This window comes from Scatophagus argus, chromosome 5 (genome assembly GCF_020382885.2).
Source record: "Scatophagus argus isolate fScaArg1 chromosome 5, fScaArg1.pri, whole genome shotgun sequence".
NCBI classification, from domain to species: Eukaryota; Metazoa; Chordata; class Actinopteri; family Scatophagidae; genus Scatophagus; species Scatophagus argus.
In genome coordinates, this window is record NC_058497.1 from 20,876,513 (window position 1) to 20,901,495 (window position 24,983).

The window sequence follows — 24,983 nt, forward strand, 5'->3', positions numbered from 1 at the left end:
TATATAGTGTATTCAGTCAAATATACTGAGGTTAGATTTTAAAGACACCTTTAATTCAACAAATGAGATCTGAAGGGTCGTACAGCATGTGGTGTAATGTCTATGACAGAGCAACTCATCTTTCATTCAAAATAGTTTATTGCTATCATGCAGGAGTGCCATAAAAGTCTAGACCATCACAGAAGATGCAAAATTCTCATTTTCTCTGTACAAATATACTGTATGTTTTCATAAATAGAAGCCAAAAACAAACAGAAAGAAAAAGTCGGGTGGGGAATAAAGAGCTGAAGCTGATCCACTCTTCTAACCCAATATAGGTTTCGTAACAGCAGTTGACATGCATCAACATTACAGTGCATTATACTGGGAGCAGACAGACAGACAGACACAAGCTTGCTCACTCGTTCGCTCACACACACGTTCTGATGGCATAATCCATTTACAGCTCGTGCAAAAGAGGTACAAATGACACTTTAGAAAAGTACCAGTAGGAAACTGACATACATTTTGAACTGGTTTTCAAAGTAAAATATTTAAACGTCTTCTACATCCAAACCACCGGTTACATCATGAGGCTGGGGGAGGCCAACTGTGTCTTCTGCAGCACTTTTTGGTTGTTCATTGGCTAGGAACACCCTAAGTGTCCCTACTACTACTTTAGGAATCGTCTACAACTACTGATGCATAGTTCTGTGCTCGCACAAAGCTGACATTATTAAAACTGGCATAATGTTCTTTGTTGTGGTAACTGGAGGATAGAAATTATTTGTAACAAATGTAAACATACTGCACTGAGGATACTGTTACAATAACTATACCCTTGGACATTCAGTGTGTATACTCAGGTTATACATTACAGACTATATATATGTATGTCATGTTTTGTGTTCTGTCTAAAAGGGGCTCAAAGGGCCAAACACACTACAAATACAAAGGCCTCTCACAGAAACAGTAATTTGGCACTTGATTCGTCTTTTGTTACCATAAACTGGTGAGCTAAATCTTCCATAAAAAGATGGATTACAAAGTCATTACAATTTGAAAGTTTCTGTCTTACACAGAGCAAATGATTTTGCCTCTTGACTATAGCCCTTACCAGCACCCACATCATGCTGACAAACTGCTGCCAAGATTTCATTGCCCAAAATAGTCACAGAAACAATAAGCCAGAGGATAGCAGGAGCCAAAATCTGAGTTAAACTTATTAATCCAATTTCCCATTTATTAAGAGTATAATCTCCAAAAACAAGAGTTGTGAAAAAAAACCAAACAAACAAAAAACAACTGCTTCAAGTAATTTGTGCTGTCTTTAAGAAGTACACTTTCTCCAAAAGTGTATCCTATTTTCTTTTTCTTTAATTCAGCACACAGTTAGAGAAAAGTTCACTGTCACGCTGTCTTGGGTCTTTTCAGACATTTTGGTAATCATGCTTTTGGTAACACCTCTGCCTAACAATGAAAGAATGGACCTACATTTGCAGGACCTTTTGAAACATGTTCAAATCGTGGGCGATGTTTAAAGGCTGAACATTTCAATAAAGCACTTGTCTCTCACACCGACATGCTCACATGTACTCAACTACAACAGCAACTCACTTTGGGCCAATTGCACATATATGCACTTTTCTTCTCCACCTAACTGGTGAGAACATCAACTCTCTCCTGTAGTAGCACTAACATATTATTACGACTGCTATTAGAGTGAAGGCCCACTGGCAGATGTATACACCCAATATTTTTAAAAATGTACTGGGCAAAATCAGAAAACTTTATCGTCCAATGATGAGGAATGTGGATCTTATTGTGCATTCCTACTCAACACTAAAAATGAAGGTCTAATACTGCAACTTGATTGGTCATTTTATAATTTTTAGAATCAAAATCAAAAAGAAATTCTTTATTGATCCCTGGGGGAAAATTGGGTAATTTGTGGAGTGATTTACCATCTCTCCAACTCTCATGTGTATACAAGGTGATTCAGATCAGTTATTATTTAGCCTTTTAAATCCATTTGTTTATTCATTTCTAGAGAGTCTAAACCACACCAAGTAGCTGCTGTTGCTGTGTTGAGTTCAAATGACACAGCATTTTTTGACAACCACTAGTGAGATCAGAGTCACTAACAAATCAGTGAGAGCTTTCTATCACTATTCTTCTGCTTGGGGATCCTCTGAATGGGTCATTTGCTCTGCCAAGAAGACGACAAAAAAAGACAAGAAAAACTTGTAACCATCAATAAAAACAAAGTACTCAGTGAAGAAAAAAAAAGAGTGTGCATTCACTTTGGATTTGTAGGCTAGGTGGTTAGGTAGTAATAAAATAAACATCAAGTGTTTGTCTAAGCAGGTTAACGACAAGAACCAAGCAAACACTAAGAGCATTCAGGTATCAGTCAAACAAAAGTGAAGACATGCAAAATGTTATAGATTGTAGAACAAGAAAGAAAAACCAACTGGGAGACACATTTCCCTTTGAGACTGGCACAATTTCCTGCAGAATAAATAATACTTTACATTCCAATATACAAACCTACCCATTCCCCACATGTTCAAGATTGACCAAATAAGCAGATAAAACTCAACAATGGGTTGCTCCCACAGTCCAGTTTCTCAGAGTAGATGTTGCACCCACAAAAAGAGGCAGCGGCAACAGCTTGTGCCATCAACCCGAAAAACTTTTGAAACTTTTTTTTATTCCCAAAAACAGACAAGAGGAATACAGTCAAACAGCTTTGATAGCCAGTAGTTCATGTAGCCCTTATTTCTTCTGTTTCTTGAAGATCTTGAAGGTGTGTTTCTTGCGGCTGGCAGTGGAATCTGTGTCTTCTCCTGTAGAGGCACTGTCCTCCTCCAGTGGACTCTTCTTGGAGGACAGTTGTGGGATGCGGGTACCACCCTTTGCCCCCACGGCCCCTGGTTGCCCTCCTCCTGTAGGTGAAGGTGTGTCAGGTTCAGTGGAATTGGGGCTGAGGGAGCGGGAGGACTCTGTCAGGTTGTTGATCTCCCCCAGACTGGGCGACTTCTCCATGCCGTACACGTTCTTCATGAGTATGGGGCTGTCGGGGAGGGGATCTACAGGACTGACCTCATGAATGCGGTTCCCTCCATTAGGGGTGTGAGCATGCTGTGAGACGGCGTCATCTGCACGACAGGAAATGCCGTGTATGAGAGAGGTGGGCTTAATTAGGTGGCCTTTGGTGCTGTAGGCAGACAGCCGATCGCCAACTTGGGAGAGGGACAGGGAGGAGTCAGAATCAGAGCGATTTAGGTCCCTATGGGGGGGGAGAAAAAAACTTTAGTTAGAGGAAACAAACAACAACAAAAAAAAAACTTTAAACAGCCTAAAGTTGAGGCTCTTCATGCTGGGGTTGCTATGCCTGCAACACCACGGATATACTGGGTACAGCCGGGACACTGGAGCTCTACGCTTGTTAGTTGAGCAAGCAAAGAACTCTAGGAAGATTGAGGACCTGCCCACACGTGTATGGATATTTGTCTAAACAGTTTTTTCCCCTTCTGGGTTTCATACAAGCCTCTTTATATGAAATCTCTCTGTGGATACAAGAACACAAAAACAATTCCAAGTGCTCAAACAAGCATGCCGTGCCAGGAGTTAGCAATAAAGTCCACATCAAACATCAGAGCAGACTCTGAGCATGCACAGTGAGCTTATTCCATTTAAATGGCAAAATTTGAAAAAAAATCTGCACAAGAAAATTCCTGCTTTAATGGCCTTAAAACGCAGACGTGTGTCAAAGAGCAGCCAAAAACACGTTTTGTCGTGCATAATATCCATATAGGTGGGGACAAGGCCTGAGAGAGGTTGAGAAACAGATTTTGTGATGCCTCATCAGCTGCAATGGCATGAAAGCAAAAGGAATAAAAGAAAAATGAAAACTGTAGAAAGCATGATAACAAAATGGACTCAAGGAGGGGAAAAGAAAAAATCACATGCAGAAGAAGGTGGGGGAAAATAAAAACACCCACGCACATGCAATGTGTGTGGAGAATTTAAAAAAAAAAAAGAATAGATGGGTACCCAAAACTGTTGCTGCATGAGGAGTGTGCTTTGGAGACATCTGAGAAGGTGAAATCAGGAATGGGGTCCATGGGCTGGAAAGAAGTATGAAGTACATGGGAGGAATGAGGGGCTACAACACCACCCACAGAGCTGGGCAAGCAGGAGGAAGAGGAGGACAGGGAGGACAAGGACTGAGGGTTTAGGCTGGAGGTACAGATGATGGAGGGGTGAGACACAGCCGAGGAAAGAGGAGGCAGAGGGAGACACTCGAGCTGCCCAAACGACTGGCTGCGTGACTGTCTGAGGGCAGCCCTAGACCTGGATGGGTGTGGGCTTCCCTCTCCCTGCTGCCCAGCCAACAGGCAGCTCTCTACCAACCTCTGGGAGCCCATGGCCAGCTGGGGGTCAATGTGGCGTTGGCGCAGGGACATCATACTGGGAGCTGTGGGCACAAAAAACAGCATTATCAAAACCACTCATTACATAGCATGACGGACAGGGGGAGACCGAATGGGAGATCAGTGGAAAGATACTCAGGTGCTGGGATACACTTCTCGTGACTTTACGTGACTGGAAAATTGCAATTATTAGTGTCTCAGAGACATGTTTACAGATTTCGGCTATATTCCACTATATGAGAACATCCCAACGCTCCTGTTTTATCTCTCCTCTTTCAAGGAAAAATATTAAACCAAACAAAAGGAGAAAACAGTGACTTTGTTAAGGACTGTGATATGATTAAGTATCTTCAACAATAATTAGCCCATTTACAAAAAAAAAAAGTAAGTGAAAAACCACTATGGGAAGAAAGCAGGGGTGCACTGGGTGTCGATAAGATTTGGAGGAGGGAGGACACGTGGAAAGCAAGCAGCTAAGGTGAGGCCAGGGGTGTTTTTAGATGAGCACGAAGTAGTTTTTTTTTCCTTTCAGCTGTGTCCATCTACAGCACAGTGTCCGATTAAAAAGTACTATGGCTCCGTGCAGCTTCGAGTCAAAGGGAGACACAGGGATGTCAAACTGAGGGCTGAACTGGGGCATGAATAAATGGCCAACCAGGATATTTCCACATGGGCTGATATTCTGAACCGACGGACCACAGGTCACTGGCTCGCCGTTCCAACAGTCGGGTGCCATCTGTAGTTAGGCCAATGAGACAGCAGTGGATGCCAAATGCCAGAAAGTTGGTAGGGGGGGAGAGAAGGGAGTGAGATAGGGAGTGCAATTAATGTTGATTAAAAGACTTACTCACTATTGCAGCTGGAAAAGGACTCTGCAGTACAACTTTCCTGTGCAGTCACTCAAACCCAAGCCTAACATGTCAAGTTTTACCATAATAAGAAGTTTTCTACAGAACCTCTAACAACGTGGCTGCTAAGAATTACTGCCATCAGTATTTTGTTTGTTTTCTTGGTGAGATCAGGATGTGTGAGATGGGTTTACCAAATGACTCAAATGAAATGAAAATATGTTTTTGTACAAAAGGTTAATAAAAAATGATGGGTTTTGTGTCTCATATTCAACATAAATAAGTATGAATTGGAGTCTGACTGCATACAACATGTTTTCATTTGGTTGCAGCTGTTTCACCAAAAGCACATTCAAAAAGGTCTGTAGCAAATATGAGGACACAACCACTACAAATAGGTCAGCACAAAAACTCGTTCTCATTAAGAAGTATATTTTTCTTGACAGTTCAATTTCCAGAGAAAAGTCACATGAGTCTTCAGTCTTCATAATGGACTGAGAGTCAAGTAAACACTTTTATGCAAAAATGAGAGCAATCAACAAAAAGGCATTTCACTGGAATTGGTGTAAAAAGAACAAGACAATTATGTGAATTTACATGGCACACATTATACAAATATATTATACACACTCATTCAATCACAGATATGTGTGACCCTTTCCACCTATCTCCCTATATCCTGCCACAGAAAACAAATTCATGTAAATGTAGCGTGAAAGGTCCAAATTTTCATGAGGGATGATTTTTGGATTTCCCCAGCAGGGTCTTGGAATGTTTAGGGGTTCGTTTGCTAACCCCCACAGAATGGCCGACAGATTCGGATGAACTCTTACATTGCAGAGTTCCAGGGACGATATCCTCGTCCATGTCGTCCATGTCGTCAGACATGATGAAGTGCTGAGGTGTGGCTCTGCCGCCCATGAAGGTGGGGTCCAGATTGAGGGACGAGGCCAGGGAAGGCAGGCCTGGGTTGTTGACGATGGTAAAACCTGTGAGGATCTCGATCTGCTGCCAGCGATTGAGCCTCTCCCGCAATGCAGCCGTCACCTCGCCCAGGGCTTGTCTATGACAGATGATGCAACAATAGAAGAACAAATAAAGAGACAAGGTGAGTGACTTGTTACTAATGCTGTATAAATATCTGTATATATCTGTAGCAAGCAAATTGAAAGGTCTAACGACAGGAATTATTTCTATAGGGAAGGTCTGGTGATTCTAAACCTCGTACTGGTTAGTGATTTTAATCCCATCTGGAATGCGCATGGACCGCGTGGAGGTAATTTTTCATTCCCACCACAGTAATAATTACAGCTACAATTACCAAATGTTTTCCAGGGAACTCACTGTTCCTCTGTAATTTAAAACAAATTAAGAAGACCAACAGTGGACATTTCATTCCCCTTCTCTCCTAATATTAATCTTGCCCAAATGGTATCACAATCACTTATTATTTTTATATAAAAATACTGCTTTGACCAGTTTTCTGGGTCTGACTTACTTTGCTGCCAGTATTTTGTGGTCCACATCATCCAGAGACGAGCTGTGAGCCACATGGAAAGTCCCAAAGAGAGTGTTCCTCTTTTTCTTTATCTTCTCTGCCTGTGAGCAGAAAAGATCAAACCTTTAGCTCTGCTCGTTTCACAAGCCCATAATCAAGATCACTTAATGAAACTACTTTCATTTTGACTGTGATCTATGTATTATTTTGCAGTAAATGAATCTATAGCATTCCCTTTTCAGTTTTTACATGCTTACCCCTTCTTTGGCCACTAGGAGCTGGCGTTCAGCATTCTGCTTCTTGATGTTGTAGTACTGCACTTCCACCTCATGGGTGAGCTGCAGCCACTTCTGGAGGGGCTCTGGAGGCGACCAGCTACTTCGTGACTCCAACTCCTTCTCGGCTTTCTTCAATGCCATGCGCACCTGTAACAAATGTCAAATATTAGGAGACAACATGGGGAGATGAACAGATAAAAACAACGCACCCATAAACCTTAGACTATACAGCCACACATTCCTGGCAATGACGGTTTTATTTTTAGCAATTCCAGTGTGTGCACGTCAGTACGTGGTGACCGGCCTTGCCACAGACAACATGAATGTGAACCTAAAAGCATGTTGTCACACTACATCTGAAATCCTTGAAATTTATCATTGTGTTTCTGAATGAAAAACAGAACACTGTGACCAAAGTGTCTGAATTAGATCACTGTGATAGTACTTCAAACAAATACTCATGTGTTTCGTTTCTTTGTGTGGGCTGTGCTGTGCTGTGCTGTTCCTGCCAAATTCCTAATGGAAAAAGACTTCCGTGGGTGTATTTATACTATAGCAAGTGTGAATCTGATAGACCTAAACATACTGTGCAATTACCACCTTGGAAGTTCATAAAACACTATTGTCTCAGTTTCACTACAAACTCCATGTTTGAATCGCACGTATCACTTTGCAGGTACCTGCTCAAGCTCTTCCTCTGCGTACTTTTGGCGACTCAGTTCATTCTCTGTGCCCTCACGAAGTTCCCTCAGTCGTTGGGCCTCCTGCTTCGCTGTGTTGATCTCATCCCTTAGCTTCTGCTCCAGGTTCACCTTCTCCACTTCCACTGTACGGTGCTCCTCCTGGGCGATCTGCAGCCTGCCAACAACAAACACACAGAAGCAATTATTTTTAAGCTTTGTTTGTCTTAGAAGCAAGACGTCAGCGGTTGCTAAATAAAGGAAAACAAAGAGGCACAGTTCGGTGGGCAGGTACGACATGTAACCATATGAGTACTATGCATGACTGGAATGCAGGACTTGCATCAGTCAAGCATGACCGGAAACAATGGCTAACATGTAGAAAGCAAAAGACCACGGTCAGCTGCTAGGCAGCTCACAATAAACTGACATCAGAAGAAGCAGAGCCAAGAATGGGAACAGCTGCCAGTGTGTAACCTCAGAACAGTACAGTGAGGTACCCAATACTCCTGTAGCGAAGGTCTGTATGCAGGATATTTTTAGATCAGCCCCTTAAACAAAGTCCACTTTTAAAAAAACGGGGGCTTGTCACCCATGACATAATTACTTGTGCTTCGACACACACCATGTTAAAATACTGTAATCTGCTGAACTCTTGGAATTTCCAAGTCCCAAAATATGTTACTAAGGCTTATGACACAACAAAACCACAACAGTAACAAAGAAAAAAAAAATCCTGTTTTCAGTCTGCAGACACTGAAGGGCAGGAAGCAGTACCATATTTCAGTAGCTGGGGAGAGACACTGTCCTCCAGTCAGGCTCAACACAACAGCAGAAAGAGCAGAGAAATGACAGGTGATCCAGAGAGAGCTAGCTATGGAAAATGTGGGTGGTGGGCAGTCCTGCTAATGCTTTCGACCCTGACCTCTACCGTTCTCCAGCTAAGATTTGAAAGCACTGGCAGGGCTACATGGCTGGAGAGAAGACGGCAAATGCTGTTTCAACTGACCTGCATTGCTGGGCTCACAGGACGCGGACAAAATGTCTCTGCAGACTTTGAAAGAAAAGGTAAAAAAAAAAAAAAAAATCCCTGTGAGTTTTCATGGCCTAATAACATTACATTTGTACTGATCTTTCTGGGCTAAATAACATTCATTTTGCATGGGGACAAAAAAAAATAATTCCATAATGCCAGTCACATGATGTTGTGACAGTGTTATCGTCTTTGTCGCCAGTCCTTTTCCAGGATGTCTGTCTGCACGCCACACCCTGATCCAAATGTGGGTGAACTAACACTAGAGCTGACATGTTAAGCAGTCATGCTTAACACCATCTCCCACCGGCGAGGCAGAGGCTGGGTCAAACGGCATTGTAAAAAGGCAGCCAGGAAATGCAGCTTGACTGGTCAAAGCCTCCTCCCACTGTCCCCAACAGGGAAGCGATGGCTGGGCCAGGCTACTTGATACCACCACAGGATCTGCTTGAAGGTATGGAAAGAGAGCAGCTGGCAGCAGGGATCAGGAAGAAAAGGCACAGCTACAGACAGACAACATACCTCTCTCTGTCTCTCAGCTTTAAAAAAAAAAAAAAAACCTACACTGCAAGATATGAAAGTCTCTTCTTGCTGGACACACTGACCTACAATATAATACAAAACGTACCTGCAGCTGAATTGTGTCTGCACCTGCAGGCCTTAAAGATTTAAATAAAAGCTCTGTGGTTTACTGTGCAAAGGAAAATTGAGTAGGAGCATTTAGTTCACGTCAGAAAAGAAATGTCAGCGTTCACTTCAAAGTTGGCAGTGGCAGGTGTGTTTTCACAACTGATGAAAATATAAAGCCACACACACACACACACACACACTGACCTGGCAGTCTATCAGAGGGACGAGAGCTTGACCTCAATGTTTTGTCCCCACTGGAGCATTCAATGGCTCTTTTGGTTTGAATTCAGCAGGCAAATCCCACAAAACGCTTTCTACCTCAGAATGAAAACATCTCATATTCAATAAAAGAAAATATTATGCATCCACAAAAGCTCTGACAGAAGCACTCACTGTTAAAGGAGGAGGTGCTACTGTATAGAAAATGAAAAAACAGTGGATAAAAGAACCTTAGTTTGACAAAAACAACAAGTAACCAACATAAGTCTCGTCTACTCCGTCTAGCTGATGTACATCACAGCATTTAGTCTCATGTTTCAAAGACCCGCGTCTCCTAAACAGCCAGGTGATACAAAGAGCCACTTGTGTGGATAGTAAAGGTCATAAAGTTGACTGCAAGTTCAACAAACAACTCATCTCCCCTCCTTTAGCATAAAGACAGGAATGTCATGCAATCATGTGTAAACGTCTGTCACTGGGATTTCAAAAGACACTGTTCTTATGGCCAAACCCAATGCAACTACAATATGTCAAGGTATCCCTGCTTAACTTAAATAATTACAATTATAGAAGCAAAACATCAGCAATAAAACATCACTTCATTGTGACTTTATAGACAATTTGATGGCTCTATTGGTGTTTAAAAAAAAAATCCTGAGCTGAGAAGAAGCTGGGGTTCAGTATCCTTTAAAGGAGTAAGAGGAGACAGTGCTCGCTGAAAAGCACATTCTGAACATTCCTTCAAGTCTTAACAGGACTCGAAAAGTTAGATTTTTCTTATAACCTTCAATTATTCCTTGTGATCTTCCCAGTTTCTTATATGCATTTGGATCTATTTGTATTCCTTATTTGAATAAAACATTTATTTTAGATTATTTAATCATTAAAGCAGTAATGTATTGATGCCTTTCAGGCCAGAATACACCAGGTGTCTGCATGAAATATCCAGTGTCACAAGAGAATACCGCAATACTGCAGACACACATCAGTCATAACTCATTCATTCATTTTTGGGACAAATTTAGTGCAACACTCATTGGCTGTTATGGCCCTGATCAGAATGTATTGAGCTCGATGTACCATTCAGACCACACAAACCATACTCAGACCTTTAGAATATAACAACAGAACGACGCACCTAAATGAGCTGTGATACTCAGTAGCATTTGTTACTGAGATTAGTGCCTGTCTGCTATTGTTTGGTAAAAACTGGTCTAATGAATGGAAAAGCACTCACCCATATCCATACCAATGACTTTGATCAGCACTGCTCAAAGCAAGGCTTGCTGCTTTTATCCCAACAGTTTAGAAAGGCTGTAATACATTAGCCATCAACCCAAAATACACTTGTACTTGGATAACTGTTTTGTCCCTTTGAAAAGTCTGTGTGGAAACGCATGTTAAAGCAACAAATAGTGACTGAAAATGTAGAAAACACTGCAATTGGAAGTTAGCTTGCAAATGAAATGCTGTGTTGCAACTGACTCTTAAGTCAGATGTTAAAGCTTCTGAATAAAACACGTCTCGGGCTAAAAATGACTGACATGTTGCTCATGGTTGTCAAAAACGATTAAACATCATTCAAACTCTTCAAAAGGCATACCAGTCACTCACAAACACATCTGGGTTATATAAATGTTGTCTTTTAATCAAACAGTTAAAGTCAAAGTCTTTTTAATAAGCCATTTTAATACACACACACACACACACACACACACACACACACACCCCTCCCCCTGCCACAACCTGCCTGGACTGTGTTATACTGTCACCATTTTTGGTCTTATCCTGTTTTTAACACTATTTATTTAGGGTGATTTTTCTTAATGAGTGGAAGAATTTTTTGATTTATATATATGAACTTTTCCCCAGGGGGTGAACAGAGTATCTATCTATCTATCTACGACAGAGTCGAGTAACACAGGTCAATTATCTACCGTTATTTGTCTAAAGGCTACCACAAAACTATTGAGACCGACAGGATTTCCTGGAGGCCACTTCCTTTAAGTGAATGCCTGCTTCAGATAACAGCAGAAGAAGTAGACTTCTGTGAAATAATGCTTTAACCTTCATTGAAAAGTGCTTGGGTTCTATTTCACACAGCAAAGGCCTTATAAGTAACGACTGAGGCTGTTGAGTGACACTGTATTTGAAGGTGAACGTATAACACAGACATGACACCTGTCACGAACATGATATATGTTTTATGAATGTTTATGACTTGTCATTCTGTCAATAAACCACAATGTCCATTAAAGACAACATAACACACCAAAGTGCACTTAATCACACTTAACAACAAACGTTGCTAAAGACTAGTTGATGTTCATGACAGGTGTCATATATGTCTTGTAACACTTCTTTAAATAAAGTGGTGCCAGCTCAAATTCAAGGTTGTTAGTCAGTTTGAATTATCTTAGCTAATATCAATGAATGCATCAATTGGTCTTACATATTTAAGTTCACAGTAGAATGCTGCTGCAACAGAGAAAAGAGAAAACTTCCTGGCTTTTTTCCCTGTTTGAGGCTAACCGCTTGTGTTAAGAATATTTCATTGCACATTCAACACTGGCAAAGCAGCGTTTCAAGTTCAACACTGGCTGTTAGTTTTGAGGGTGATAATTAGAACTCAAAATACTCGTGAGTTAAAGTTAGCTTCAAGCAAATTCGAGTGTTTGAAATCTACACTGCAGAAAACAGTGAGTATAGATGTACTTGTTTGATGCTCAAAAGTTCTAATTTGAAGTATGTTTTATGTGAAAAAATAAAACTAATACCATGTGTACAAAATACAATACTTGCACAGTGTAACAGTTTGTTGTGTGGGTGGTGGGAAAAACCCTCACTTCTGTTGTAGGTCATGCAGGCTCTGTTCAGCTCTCTGCAGGCCCTCCAGGTCTTTCATCATCTTCTTCATGTGGTCTTTGGAGTAGCGGTTCTGGATATAGGCAAACCAGCAGCCTCCCATGCCAATGACTATTGACACTACCAGCATGAAGTCCTTCAAGTGGTTATGTCGATTCACTGATAGACGGAGAAAAAAAACAACCAAAAAAAGACAGGTTACAGAATTGCTAGGTAAAACACATCAGGGTTCAGGTTCTAAGATAAACCAACAGAACAGGAAGTATTTCAGCTGGGTGATACAGATCAAGATCATGAAGATGTTTATGTGATGTGAAGCCTAAGCTTGAATGCAGCCTGCTTATACTGTAACTGCCGTGATGTGACACAAATAGAGTCACTAGCAAAAGTTCAGGTTGCAGTGAGAGTGGTCTAGTCCAAAAGACCATGATAAAGTCAGCTTATCACAGCCTATTTCAGTCAGTTAACCAATGCAAATAAACAAGCACAGAAAACTAAACAATGGCAACTATAACATTTTGCTACACATGGAAGACTATGAACCATAGTGGCTATTTCTCTGAATAACTAATTGTGAATATGCTGTCATTGTCACTCAGCTATTAAAAGTCACCACCGCTAGAAAGCAGCTATCCCATGTGTGAGAGGCCTTGAATCAGACTGACTTTCAAGAGAGGACAACTTTTACAAAGTCTGTCTCAAAATCAAAAGTAGATAAATGAAGTCCATTTATCAGTGGATGAGTAAGAGAAGAGCACGGTCATGCAGCAATCAACAAATAGTCAGTTTCAGTGGAAGCTGCACAATAAAGCAAGTCTTTCTTGCAAAACCTGCAAAGTGGTGTGTGTGAAAGGCATGTGAAAAACATAATGATGACTACTGCTTCCTGGAGTGAGACAACAAAGGAAGTAAAATTGAGAGAAAAAGAAAATACATGCTTATTTCACTTCATGTACGATCAGGAGCACATGACATCCAAGACATTTTTCTCTGCAGGCATGTTGTACCAGCGGCTGCTGCTAAAATAGAGCCAAGTCAAATAACGCCATGAATCCAAACAATTTCAGCCCACAGCACAGATCCTTCTTCACACAATGCTACAAGGCACATCCCTAAGTCTCTAGCTTGTGTTAAATAATCTTTCAGGAGGGCTGTGTATATTCCTGTGAACTTGCTTACAAAGTCCAGAACAAACACAGGTTCATCAGAGTCAAGGATCTTGGGCCAGCTGCGCCTGCTACTGTGTCAAAGTATGTACCAGAACTGAAACAACAAAAAAATCTATAGGACTGCTGTAAACCACCGCTCCTGTCTTTTCTCACTTCTACTGAATAAATAAATAGAATAACTAGGCTTCAGCCACATTTGTTAGGCTGGTATATGTGGATCATTATCTCATAACCACCGAGAAAATAACTCCCCAAAATGAGGTCATGATATTTAACTGAAATGCATGTGAGCTAAATTTGTCTTGGGCCTGCATTGTGACTGAGCACACATGCTTTAAATGAAATGCTGTGCATTATCTCTGAGATAATATAAAATAATTTCCTAATGTTACACTGTGCTGTGAGTTCCATTTATTGCTCTTGCATGGCCATCAGTCTTAAACAGGAAACACTGTTTGTCTTCTGTCACTATGATATGTAAGCAGTAATTTACACATACGTGAATGAATGGACTGTTTTGCAAAAACACCATCAAGACAGCATAAAGTGACATTTAAGCAACCTCAAAACTGGAAATAACTGGACCCAAATGTGCCTGGGTTAATTATTATACAACTGTCCACATGATTAGGATCCACCTATTGTGAGATGTGTCCTAAAATGCTGCCGCTGTATCTAACCATTAATGGGATCCCCCTGGCTTTGAGAGGCTGTCAAAGCCAGACAGTGCTTGCTAATGTCTTCCTTTGGGTGTGACTCGAACAAAACACACCCACAATGAGACATGCCAGATACAGACCACCACACACTTCTTTCCAATGTACATGCTTGCTTGCTATAAAGGGTTCACCACACTTTCTCTTCTTGTCTTCCTAATGATTACATACATCTGCACCCCCCATGGGCTGGGCACAATTAATATTCTCTGCCAACTCTAGGGATTCACATTTTCATAACAATCCTCAGACCAAGAGCAGAATTTTCCAGACTTTCCTTACAGTATTCAGCTGTCACACGCTAACTAAGCTTCCAACAACAAACATGTTTTTCATGAAGAATTTTGGCTTTTAGTCATTCTGGGAACGTCTCAACACACACGCACGAAACAAGAAATAAAGCACTGCCAGAAGGGAATGACAGCACAAACACACACCCATCCTTTGTGATGTTACAAACCCCTAAAGGGACAACAGAAAAAAGAGAGAGAGAGAGAGAGAGAAAGAGAGGGAAAAACCTGAAGGATTGCAATCTGTTGTTACAGAACTGGAGCATGGATACTTGAGAAGGAGAGGATGAGAGGTGTGTTTATTTGTGTCAGCATGCAGAGGGACTTGACTGAAATATGGAGCAGTGTGGACTAAACCTCAGCTCACTTCCTCATTTCCTGAAAGTGATACAGGTGGTGAAAGGATTTCCCCCAACATACTAAAGATGGTCTTATTAAAGTAAATGAATGAGTAAGTAAGTAAATAAATCAATCAAGCAAATGACACCTGACCACAACATATCACAGAAACAACGTTCTGATGACGCAGGAGACAACAGTGATCAGGATGTTGATAACGGTGGTGCGCTATTAACATAAACTCCTCCAGATATTTCACAGAAATACTTCAAATTCAAAGAAGTTCTTTTGATAAACTGCAACTAGTTTAGCATCTCAGCTGTAGTAGTAGTCATAGACAGATGTTTATTAAGACTCCAGTACTGTTTCACTCAGTACTTCAGCCTGGTAACAATATCAATAAATCATTTAAAAACAGTCCTTGGCCCATCACCCAAATTTCCACAAAATTTTGGTGGTTTTTGTTTTATTACATAGACAAAAAGTGGAACTGAGATCTATATTTAAATTAAGGGGCAATGAAACTTGAAACTGAACCTTGCTTGGTGTTTTGAAGTCTCTAGAACAAATCATTTATGTTTTTCATGAATGAGAGTAGGAATTAAAAAAGAAGAACATCACATACTCAGGGGCGCTCCAAACAGCACGGTGTCCAGAGATTTGAGCTGTAACTTTTGCACATGGCTGCGATCCAGAATCTTCAGAATAGAGAGAGTCAATGTGGCGTTCTTTACCGCAAGCCTGAGAGAGAACAGACAAACAGTCATGTTGCGAGAACGAGGAAGGAAGAGCAAAGGGTGTAATCCATTTTGAGCTCCCTGTAACATGATCCCTTTGCAAATACTCAGATTTGAAACACTACTGGTTTTGTAGGTGCACCAAATGTGCTACTTTGACAAATGTACACACTGAATCCCTTTGACAGAAACAAGTGGGAAGCTACAAGCTAAGAGTGAAAGATCAGAATAGGGAATGTAATGACTTATAATGTGATGTAAATGGATTTTTAATTCCTAGCAATAAACAAGCGGCGTCAAGTCAATGATTTGTGTTGACATCATTCCCACATTGTGCATTATTACTGTCATGAATAAACTCTGCAGCTCTATCTTATACTCTTTTCAAAATGGAGCAGTTGATACAGTCATGATATTCCTTACCTTGGCATGGCACTTCCATTGAAATTCATCTTGCGAAAAGCATCCACATATTGAGGCAGTTCCACATAAGTGATGAGCCATTCCACCACCTCATCCACCGTCCAATTGTACACTATGGGACAAGGAAAAAAAAAACATATGCCTTAAGGCACCCATCGACTCTCATTCATCTACATGCCTGTCGTGACTTAAAGCAGTCAGACGCACCAATAATTAAAAGCGATGACTGCAGCAGAGTTTGTGGCAGTTTGTCCAAATACTGTATGTCCCTTAATCTCCCCTTTTGACTAACACGGTTAATCTAAAAGATACTCGTATGTTTGATATATATTTTTTTAACTCAATGAGTCAAAGCAACAATAATCTGTCACTATTATCAACACTTCGTAATGGCACCGTGTACACGGTTTCACACATAACCATGTGCATCTGGACGCTGTATGGTGTGCTTATAAAGGTATCTTATCAAGTAACATACGTTGGCTTGCCCACAGTAAGAACTGGGGAAGGAAAATCCACTCCCCAGCTCCTGGCAGAGTCAACATTTTGGGCTGTCTTTGTTAATGTGCTGCTCTCTTGAACAAAAACCCAGTTTCCTGGCTCCCAACCTCCAGAGCTCTGACAAGAAACTGCAATGCAGGGTAAGTCAGTCCTACGAATCATAAAGGGGAGAAAGGAAAGGGTGTGAAAAGAAAAGAGTGCCAGATACACCATGGGAAAAGTGCTCTTGAAAAGCAAACAGTAGAGATAGGCAGAAGGACGTGAGAGCGTGGATGTTAATTTTGTGCTGACAGATTCAATGATGTCTGCTCTATCACTGGCTGGAGCTGATAACTGGAGCTGCACTTTGCTTGACAAGCCATCTGATCAGCTGCCATGGTCCTTTGCTAGGTGAAGGAGAAGGTCAAGCAGTGGTAATGTAGTATTCACACTTTCAGTCACATGGAAATACATAAACTCTACTTTACAGGCTATTTAAAAAAACACTGCGGTGTAGAACAAAGTGTGCCACACAAAAGTCACACTCAGCAACTCTCATTATACACAAAAAGATCTCTTTGAGAAGGCCTGCACGAACAGGCCTTCTCAAAGAGAAGGCCTGTTTGTGCAGTCGCTAGCCTCCAGGAGAAAAAAAAACACAACGCATCAAAGCAGTACCTTCAGAGCCCTTCCATGCGTTCCACAAGTCCTCCACACTGATGAACTGGTCATCCCCGTGGAAGCTGTTATGCTTTGCCTTGGGGTCATGGTAGTTTAAATCTTCTCTCAGGAACTGCGGGATGACAAACGTGATTGTAGTAGCTACAAAGAATCGGTCACGCCTCAATGTTAACACACAAAGGCCTCAATTCTTACAAAGTGTCTTCTGTTTGAAACTGGATTTCTAGCTCCATTACTGACACAGTCTTTAAGTTTAGTTTGACCAGTGCTGCAAAGAGGAAGTTTTCCTTTCATATAGTCGAGGAATTAAACATTATCACATCACTGCAAATGCCCGCGTTTTAAACAACACAGACAGTCCATCTGAGTGGGGGATGACTGAATAAAATGGTTAGACAAGGACTACATTTGGTGCTGGAAATTTGCTGATGACGAGGTTTCAATTTATTGTGAGCACCGTAGTCCATTTCTCTACTGTGGTCTTTATGACCCCCATAAAATAATAAAATGTACTTCTTTCAGCTTGTGTGTGTGTATTTGCTTCACCAAATGTGAAAAAAACATAAAACACTAAAAATATCCCAACCACAGTGACCTTAAAAAAATACCACAGTTTTTCACAATTTAATGCTTTGGAAAATCACAGAACTTCCTCCTCACTCATGTTAATAATTATTCTACATTACAAACAAAATGTGCTTATCTCTAATTACTAAAGCCAGAGTGAGATGTTAATAAATTAAAAAACAGATGGGAGAAGATCAAATGAGATAAGTTTTGCGACACTAAAGGCAGAAATATCTGATAAGAAGTTTGTTGATACTGTGTCTCTGCAATTTTTTTTCTGACACATCATTGCAAAAACCAAAAACTTCATTAAAACAATAACAAAAACTTCAGTTGGATTTCCAAGTGCAACAATCTTTTCGATATCATTAGCAGTGATGAATGGAACCCAGTCGAAAAGGACCCATTCATATGATGCTGCCTTTGTGATTTCTGAACAAACTACATGGGCAAATTAGCTTCAGTGCTACTCTCTGACAGGGAAAAGCTTGTCAATCTTAGCTGCTCATCAGTAAATTAAATGACTGTCATGATGATTAGGTTTGAAAATAACCAAGTAACACTAAATCGATAGTTTTGGGAAACACATCTTGCTGAAACTTGCTGTGTAAAAGTGTCAAGTCCTTCCTGAAGTCACTGTGAGGTTGCAACCAGTGGCAGATAACTCCCACATAAACCTGCAACTTATCATTTTTACACTTTGGTTTTTGTATACAGAAACCAAACAAGATATAACATGTTTGTAAGGAAGCTTTGAAATGAAATAATATATTTTTTTCCTTCACCATTAAGGTTAATACAAACAACACAAAAGTCCTTTGATTTCTTCCTGGTCTCTCCATTTGTCACAGCCTTATGCTGTACAAGAGATGGCACACAGTAAATGGCACAGAGTACCAAAATGTATGGTACTGTGAATTCCATTCCTGCCCCCACTGGAATGGTATTGGTCAACTACTGACCAAATGGAACCACCCTATTGGTTGCCCACTATACTGTAGGCTAACTCAGTCACCAGGATTTTAAAAACAACTTTCCCTCCCACAAAAGCCAACTCATGCAACATGGGTGGAACACAGTAATAAGTCAAGATGCCTTTCTTTCTTGATAGATATGTGTGGGAGGACTTCACTAGGAGGTAGAGAGAGACAGTCTGTGCTGCAGGTGAAATATCTTCCTAAAAATATATTCACTGGGAAATTAGCAGGACCTGTACTGGCCAAGACCCAAAGCTTATTCTTAAAAGGAAGATGCAGACTTTGATCTTTGTCAAAAGGAAATCAGCCATCCTATTTATTTAATCATTGTATGATAACAGGAAGAAAGACTATTGTCTTGAAGTGCTCTTAATCATTTTGAGCTTTCTACAGCCACGACAGATGTGATTGGTCACTGCACTGCACTTGATTCCTTGCCTTAGGGGTATCTGCATGCCAAGTACTTCTACTAAAAGCAAAGATGGCTGCCTCTGCTTTGGTCCGGCCTCAGCTACATGCCACAGACTGAATCAAACCAAAATGAGGCACTAGAGGAGGCCTCATCAAGGCCATAGTGCGTAGCTTCAACTAAAGCTGAGGATGTGAGCGGACTAGACTACAGGCAGCATTTTTTTGGGCAATGGATATGACTTGTGATGAGCATTAAACAGCTGTGAAGTGAAATGAGCTCTAACTGTTTACATTGGGCTTTCATTATAATCCACTGTATTGAAAAGAACATCACACAGTCTGATTAAAGGTACGCTAATACCTTTGTTTTTTTTTTACAACATATTTGTACAAACATAGAAACATCAATATCTACAAAATGCATGTCTGCTACAACTAGACTTTACGTGAATTAGGTTAATTCTTTGATGAAAAACAAATTTAAAAGGCACTGAAGCGCAAACAGAACAAATCCTCCAGTTACTTAGACTCAGTTAATCTCATTACAGGGCTATGATTAACTGACCACCTTAACAGGAAATCCTATGACCAGTCAGATGACAGGGGATTACAATAATGATACCTGTAAGCCTCTTCCGACTGAATGAAGACCACTTCAGTGACTGTACAAACCAGAATATTCTCTTTCAACAGAGCATCGGCCCCTGTTAATGTTGACTTTTCAGTTGGTACTTACGCCGTCTGTTTCTACCACGTCTACATTGCCGTTTGCGTCATCATCCATCTGCTTGTGGATACTACGGATGGCCTCGTAGCTGAGAATGGCGTTCTCATCTTTGCATAGTGGCTCATCAATGCGACAAAAATCTGGTGGAGAAACAGAGTCATATCAAGATGGTGTGAAGGATCTTAGAAACTCATGGGTCACCACAGATTTGTCAAATTGTGTTCACACTTCCTCTATTACACTACTACATATTGGTTTAACTAATCATGACTCTGTTTAACACCAAAAATACTGTTCAAAGATATTTGAGGGTCAGCATGAAGTACATGTTTTTAAATTTCAGCATGAAACACGCAATCCTGGAGATGTCAGGAACAAGTATCAGCAATGTTTTATCTCAAAACCGCAAACTCTAATAACTAATCCTGTGATGGTCATAAAGCTTCATGACTTTTAACCTTTTGTGCATTTTTTTTTGCAGAAAAGTCAGAATGCAAAGTCCCCAGCTGGATTGCCCGGACTCACTCTCTCACTCTTGTTCAGCTAAGGAATTTTGCAGTTCACTTATCTTAAGAGAAAGCCTTGTTTATGTAAGGCTTTTCACTCAATGTGGGGATGTTCTTAAGAAGCCAGTAAGAAGCCAGATACCGTGACTGTATGACCTTCCATGTTAACCAAAAACAGGCCACGTAATGCAGTGTGTAGGACTGCACAATTAATTGTGGATAAATCAGAAAGGTCATTTTCCATGACATATGTTCATGCAATCAAGCAGTCTCCTTATCTAGTGAAGCTCGTCTGCCCTCTGTATTCCCTCTCCTTCCTGAGGGATTAGAAATCCTCTGCCACAGATCAAAGATAAAGCTGTCACTCCCACTAAGAGGAAACCTTGTTTGGCATGTACTGCAGACATTCAGGAGTTGTGTGAAAGGGCATGGAAGACCACCTGTAAAAACTGGAAGTTTAAATGTGTCTGTTCATTTATAGCAGGGTGGTTGAGGTGAAGTCACAAGGACATTCTCTCTGAAAAACTTGTATCTTAAATCTTATATAACCTCTATGTTCTATGTGCTGCTGCTGTCTTAGTCCAGACACTCTTGTAAATTTGCAATTTTCAATCTCAATGACACATTTTCCTGGTTAAATTAAATTACACGAATCAGCATATATATATAACACTTGCATGCTTAATTTCAATGCAGAACAACAAAAGAGGAAGGTGACAGTGAGGGGGAGGCTCGCCTTGCTCACCCACATGAAAAAGAGGCCTGCACTTCCTAAGCTTGGCTTTTACCAACAATAAAGTCCTGCTACACACAAATACAGATTGAACATTTCTAATCTCAAGACTTTAGCTATATTTAATAAGTAGTTTGATTCTAGTTTATTCTGGTTTGTTAGGAGATGAGTTTAGTTTAGTTTGAAATTTGGGTGAAATGAAATCACAGTGCCTACATCATCCTTACAATATTATGTTGCCGGAGTACGCAACAATCATACTCAGTTCCCTTTTCACATATCTCAGTTGATACTGCTTCGTCACTAATAAGTCGCCCACACGATAGAGTAACGGTGCACCTCAAGCATTTGGTTTGTGTTGTGTTGGCATAATGCCCCATTCCACTGATCAACTTATCATACCAGTCCACCTTTTCTTTATTCCCAGAACCGCATGTTATGACAGACTGGCTCAGCGGTTAGAGAGAGAAAACAGAAAGCAAACAATGCCACAGATTAATCTCGGCTGCAGCCACTGCATCTATGAACGGTTTTGTAGTTTGCCAACTGTGCCCGACAGTTCTCTATGTGAAGTAGCTAAACTAGAACTAGGAGGCCTGGATGAACGACGTGAAACTTCCGTGTTGCAAAAGGTTAATTTCTGAGCCACAGTATGAAAGCATTCAGCTTCTGAGAACCTGCAAAGCCACATACCAAAAGGCAACTGCAACATGTCGCACTCTCACTCATTTAGACTTCGCATGTTAAACAAAGACTGTCAGTTACCCAAGTGAAAGCTTACCACCTGCAAAACTCTGCATACACCCAACCTGGCCCTCTTTCTCATTTGGCTTGCAAACCTCCGGAGACACAAGATAAGATATTTACATACCAGTCAGCCTGCCATTTTTTAAGAGCTCATGTTACGTAAGTTATTCTGTGTGCCTGCATGTAGATGAAGAACACACTCCATAACTTTATCACTTCTGCAGCAGTTACTATCTCCTACTGCCATTCAGGATACCTGACAGACTTAGAAAATTCACCGCTAAAAATAAAGTCTTTCCCACACTGCGACCTCTTGGCACTCTTGGGACATGTGGCACACCTTAGCAAAAAAGTGCTTCAAGTGCAAAATGCGTATGAACAACTAGGGCCATGTCGCAATTCCTGTTCAACCACACTGTTCAGCAGTGCCAATGAAAGATCCCAGGTGAAATATTTAATAGCGCAAATCAAACAATTATATCTTTCGTAAACAGAAATTCACACACCAGTATGCTTGAAAAAAAGAACAAAAAAAAAAAGAAAGAAAAAACGCTGAGTCACAGTCTGTCTGTATCCAAGAGTCATGTTTTAAACAGCCCTAAAAAGTTGTCAAACATAAATGAAAAAGAATGTGATGATTTGTTGATCCTTTTTCCACAAATATTCAATTGAAAACAGTACAAAGTCAATATATGTAATGTCACCGATTATTGTAAATATATGCTTATTCTAAATTTATTGTCCCCAAATGTTTCAAACAAGTTAGGTCAGGTGCAACAAAAAACTAGGAAAATTGTGCAATGCTCAAAAAAACACCTGTGTGGAATATTACACAGGTAAAAAGGGTCATTGGTAACATGTGATAGTATCATGATTGGGCATCAAAGGGGCATCATCAGAAGGCTCAGCTGTTTGCGTGATATCACTTCATGGACTGAGGCAGGAGATTAATACAGTGAAAAGACGCCTCCTCTAATACGATTCATATTTTTACAAGACATAAGTGAGCTGAACTCACTCAACATGTTGAGCTTAAAATTAAACGTTGCCTTTAATTTGGGAGTCTGAGATATTAGGTGACATAGTTGATGATTTTGATGACAAATGATGAGAAAGGCAAATCCAAGATGCGTCAGCATATTGTCAATATAAAACCCTCTACTGTGCATTCATTAATTAAATGATCATATAAACCTGTGCTAGGTAATTTTTTTATTAACAACTTGCACAAATAAAGTGTACTAAAGAAGAATTTATGTTGCAACTACTGTTCAAAATGTACCGATTCTAATTTAGGATTTATTAGAAATGTTTTAACATCTTGATTGTTACTAACATATTCAGAAACTACTTAAACCCCCACGCATTCATTCCACTAACCAATTACCTCATGTTTGACTTGCTAGCTTGATCTGAGGTGGAGGACAGGGCTTAATGGAGAATGTCAGCTGGACTATTCTCAGCATGGCCACATATAGTGCACAATCACAAAGATGTGGCACAACGGTGACGCTTTAACTGCTGATGTATAGTGTGTGTAAGCTTAACATTTGGATAAAAATAGACCATTAAAATGCCACAACAAATTGATGCCATGATTAATTACTCACCTGACAACCCATTTTCAACAGCCTGACTGTCTGGTGCTGGTGAACTTGTTTTTTCAGTCCAGCTTTCTCCAATAAGACACAAGCAAAATATCCACAAGGTCACCAATTTGTTGAACTCCATGACTGGTGTATACTGAAAAGAAGTGAGCAGATGCCGTTGTAAATTCATGTAATTCTTGCATAACGATTTTGTAATATTTCTGTATGGGTTAATCATTTAAACATAACTGTCATAAATAAAATAATATAGCTACTTTGTCTCTTAGAGCATATGACATTCTAGTAAGGAGAGGAATTAACGACTTTAAGAGCACACCGAGAAATGAGATCCCCTGCAGTAACTGCAGACACATAGTATCACTTCTCAAGTATCTCTTCTTCTTCCTGAATGAATGAACGTAACGCACTCGTTAGCTTGCTAATACCTGGCTTTGGCTAAAGAAGCCCGTAAAATCCCTATTTTGCCTGTCTAGCTGTGCTATGGTGTTCTTGGCGGGTATGTTTGCAAGCACATGTCACTTAAAGGAGAAAAATAATAGGATTAAGAAAAGTACTGGTGACTGGAGGTCTGACAAGCCCAGATGAGCTAGCTACACACCTCGGCTAACTCGGAAATTAAGTGAAATATCCGACAAAGGGGGGAGTGACACTAAAGAGCCCTCACACTAACGCTTCAGTGTTTAATCAGTTTGTGTCAGTGTCGACGGGTTTTTGTTTTTTTTACGGATGTACGTTAGCCACCGTTGACGTTTAGCTAACAACAAGACACCGCAAGTCACACAAGGGGCGTCAATAAAGAGCAACTGTAATTTTAGCTAGGCTAGATGGTAATGTTAACGTTACTACTGGAACACCGTGATGATAAATAACAAAATAATAAAGTTACCTGTCATGTATCAGGACTGGTAGATCTGTAGTTTCAACTCTGCGTTAACATTGCAGCAGATGTCTGGTCACCTGGAGCTGAAGCACGGCGAACTTCACTCCTGTTAAAAAAAGGTCTCGGTCTTTCCCCCGACAGACTGAACCGAAAAAGCCGCAGAATGTGGACAGACAGTTCGCTTTTCTCCCTCTACACTACAGACTCCCTTGTTATCATCAGCAAGTGTCGCCCCCTAACGTCTGGAGTGTAAACTGAATATCGCGTACAATAAGTTACTGAAGTGTGCCATCTACCGGATTGTTTAAGCCACCACACTGGAACACAAGGACCAAAAATTTGTTAAAGAACAATTAATCGATTAGACCTTTCGGTATGCAGACTATCTGTCATTAGAGCTGGACACAGGTGTAAATACTGCTGCCATCTGGTCCATGTTCACTGGTTATATCTCTTATTCTGGTTGTTTTTATATTTATATAGTGTTATTTTTATATTTACAGCATTAGTATTGTAGGTTT

General features: G+C 40.5%; 1 protein-coding gene across 2 annotated transcripts; it reads right to left on the reverse strand.

The window, feature by feature from the left end:
• Positions 1-120: 120 nt before the first annotated feature.
• stim1a (stromal interaction molecule 1a) lies at positions 121-24,656 on the reverse strand. Of its 2 annotated transcripts, XM_046389579.1 has the most exons (14): positions 24,469-24,656; positions 23,583-23,715; positions 19,996-20,126; positions 17,302-17,416; positions 16,144-16,255; positions 15,609-15,724; positions 12,451-12,628; positions 7,723-7,900; positions 7,022-7,189; positions 6,765-6,865; positions 6,100-6,329; positions 5,074-5,154; positions 4,039-4,462; positions 121-3,271 (listed from the first exon to the last, which is right to left on the reverse strand). In XM_046389579.1, exons 2-14 carry the CDS (start codon positions 23,701-23,703, stop codon positions 2,758-2,760), a joined length of 2,469 nt encoding a protein of 822 aa, XP_046245535.1. In that variant the 5' UTR covers positions 23,704-23,715; positions 24,469-24,656; the 3' UTR covers positions 121-2,757. The 2 variants fall into 2 exon arrangements, with proteins under 2 accessions (XP_046245535.1, XP_046245534.1); XM_046389578.1 differs by lacking the exon at positions 5,074-5,154 and having other exon boundaries at positions 4,399-4,462; positions 24,469-24,653.
• Positions 24,657-24,983: the final 327 nt, after the last annotated feature.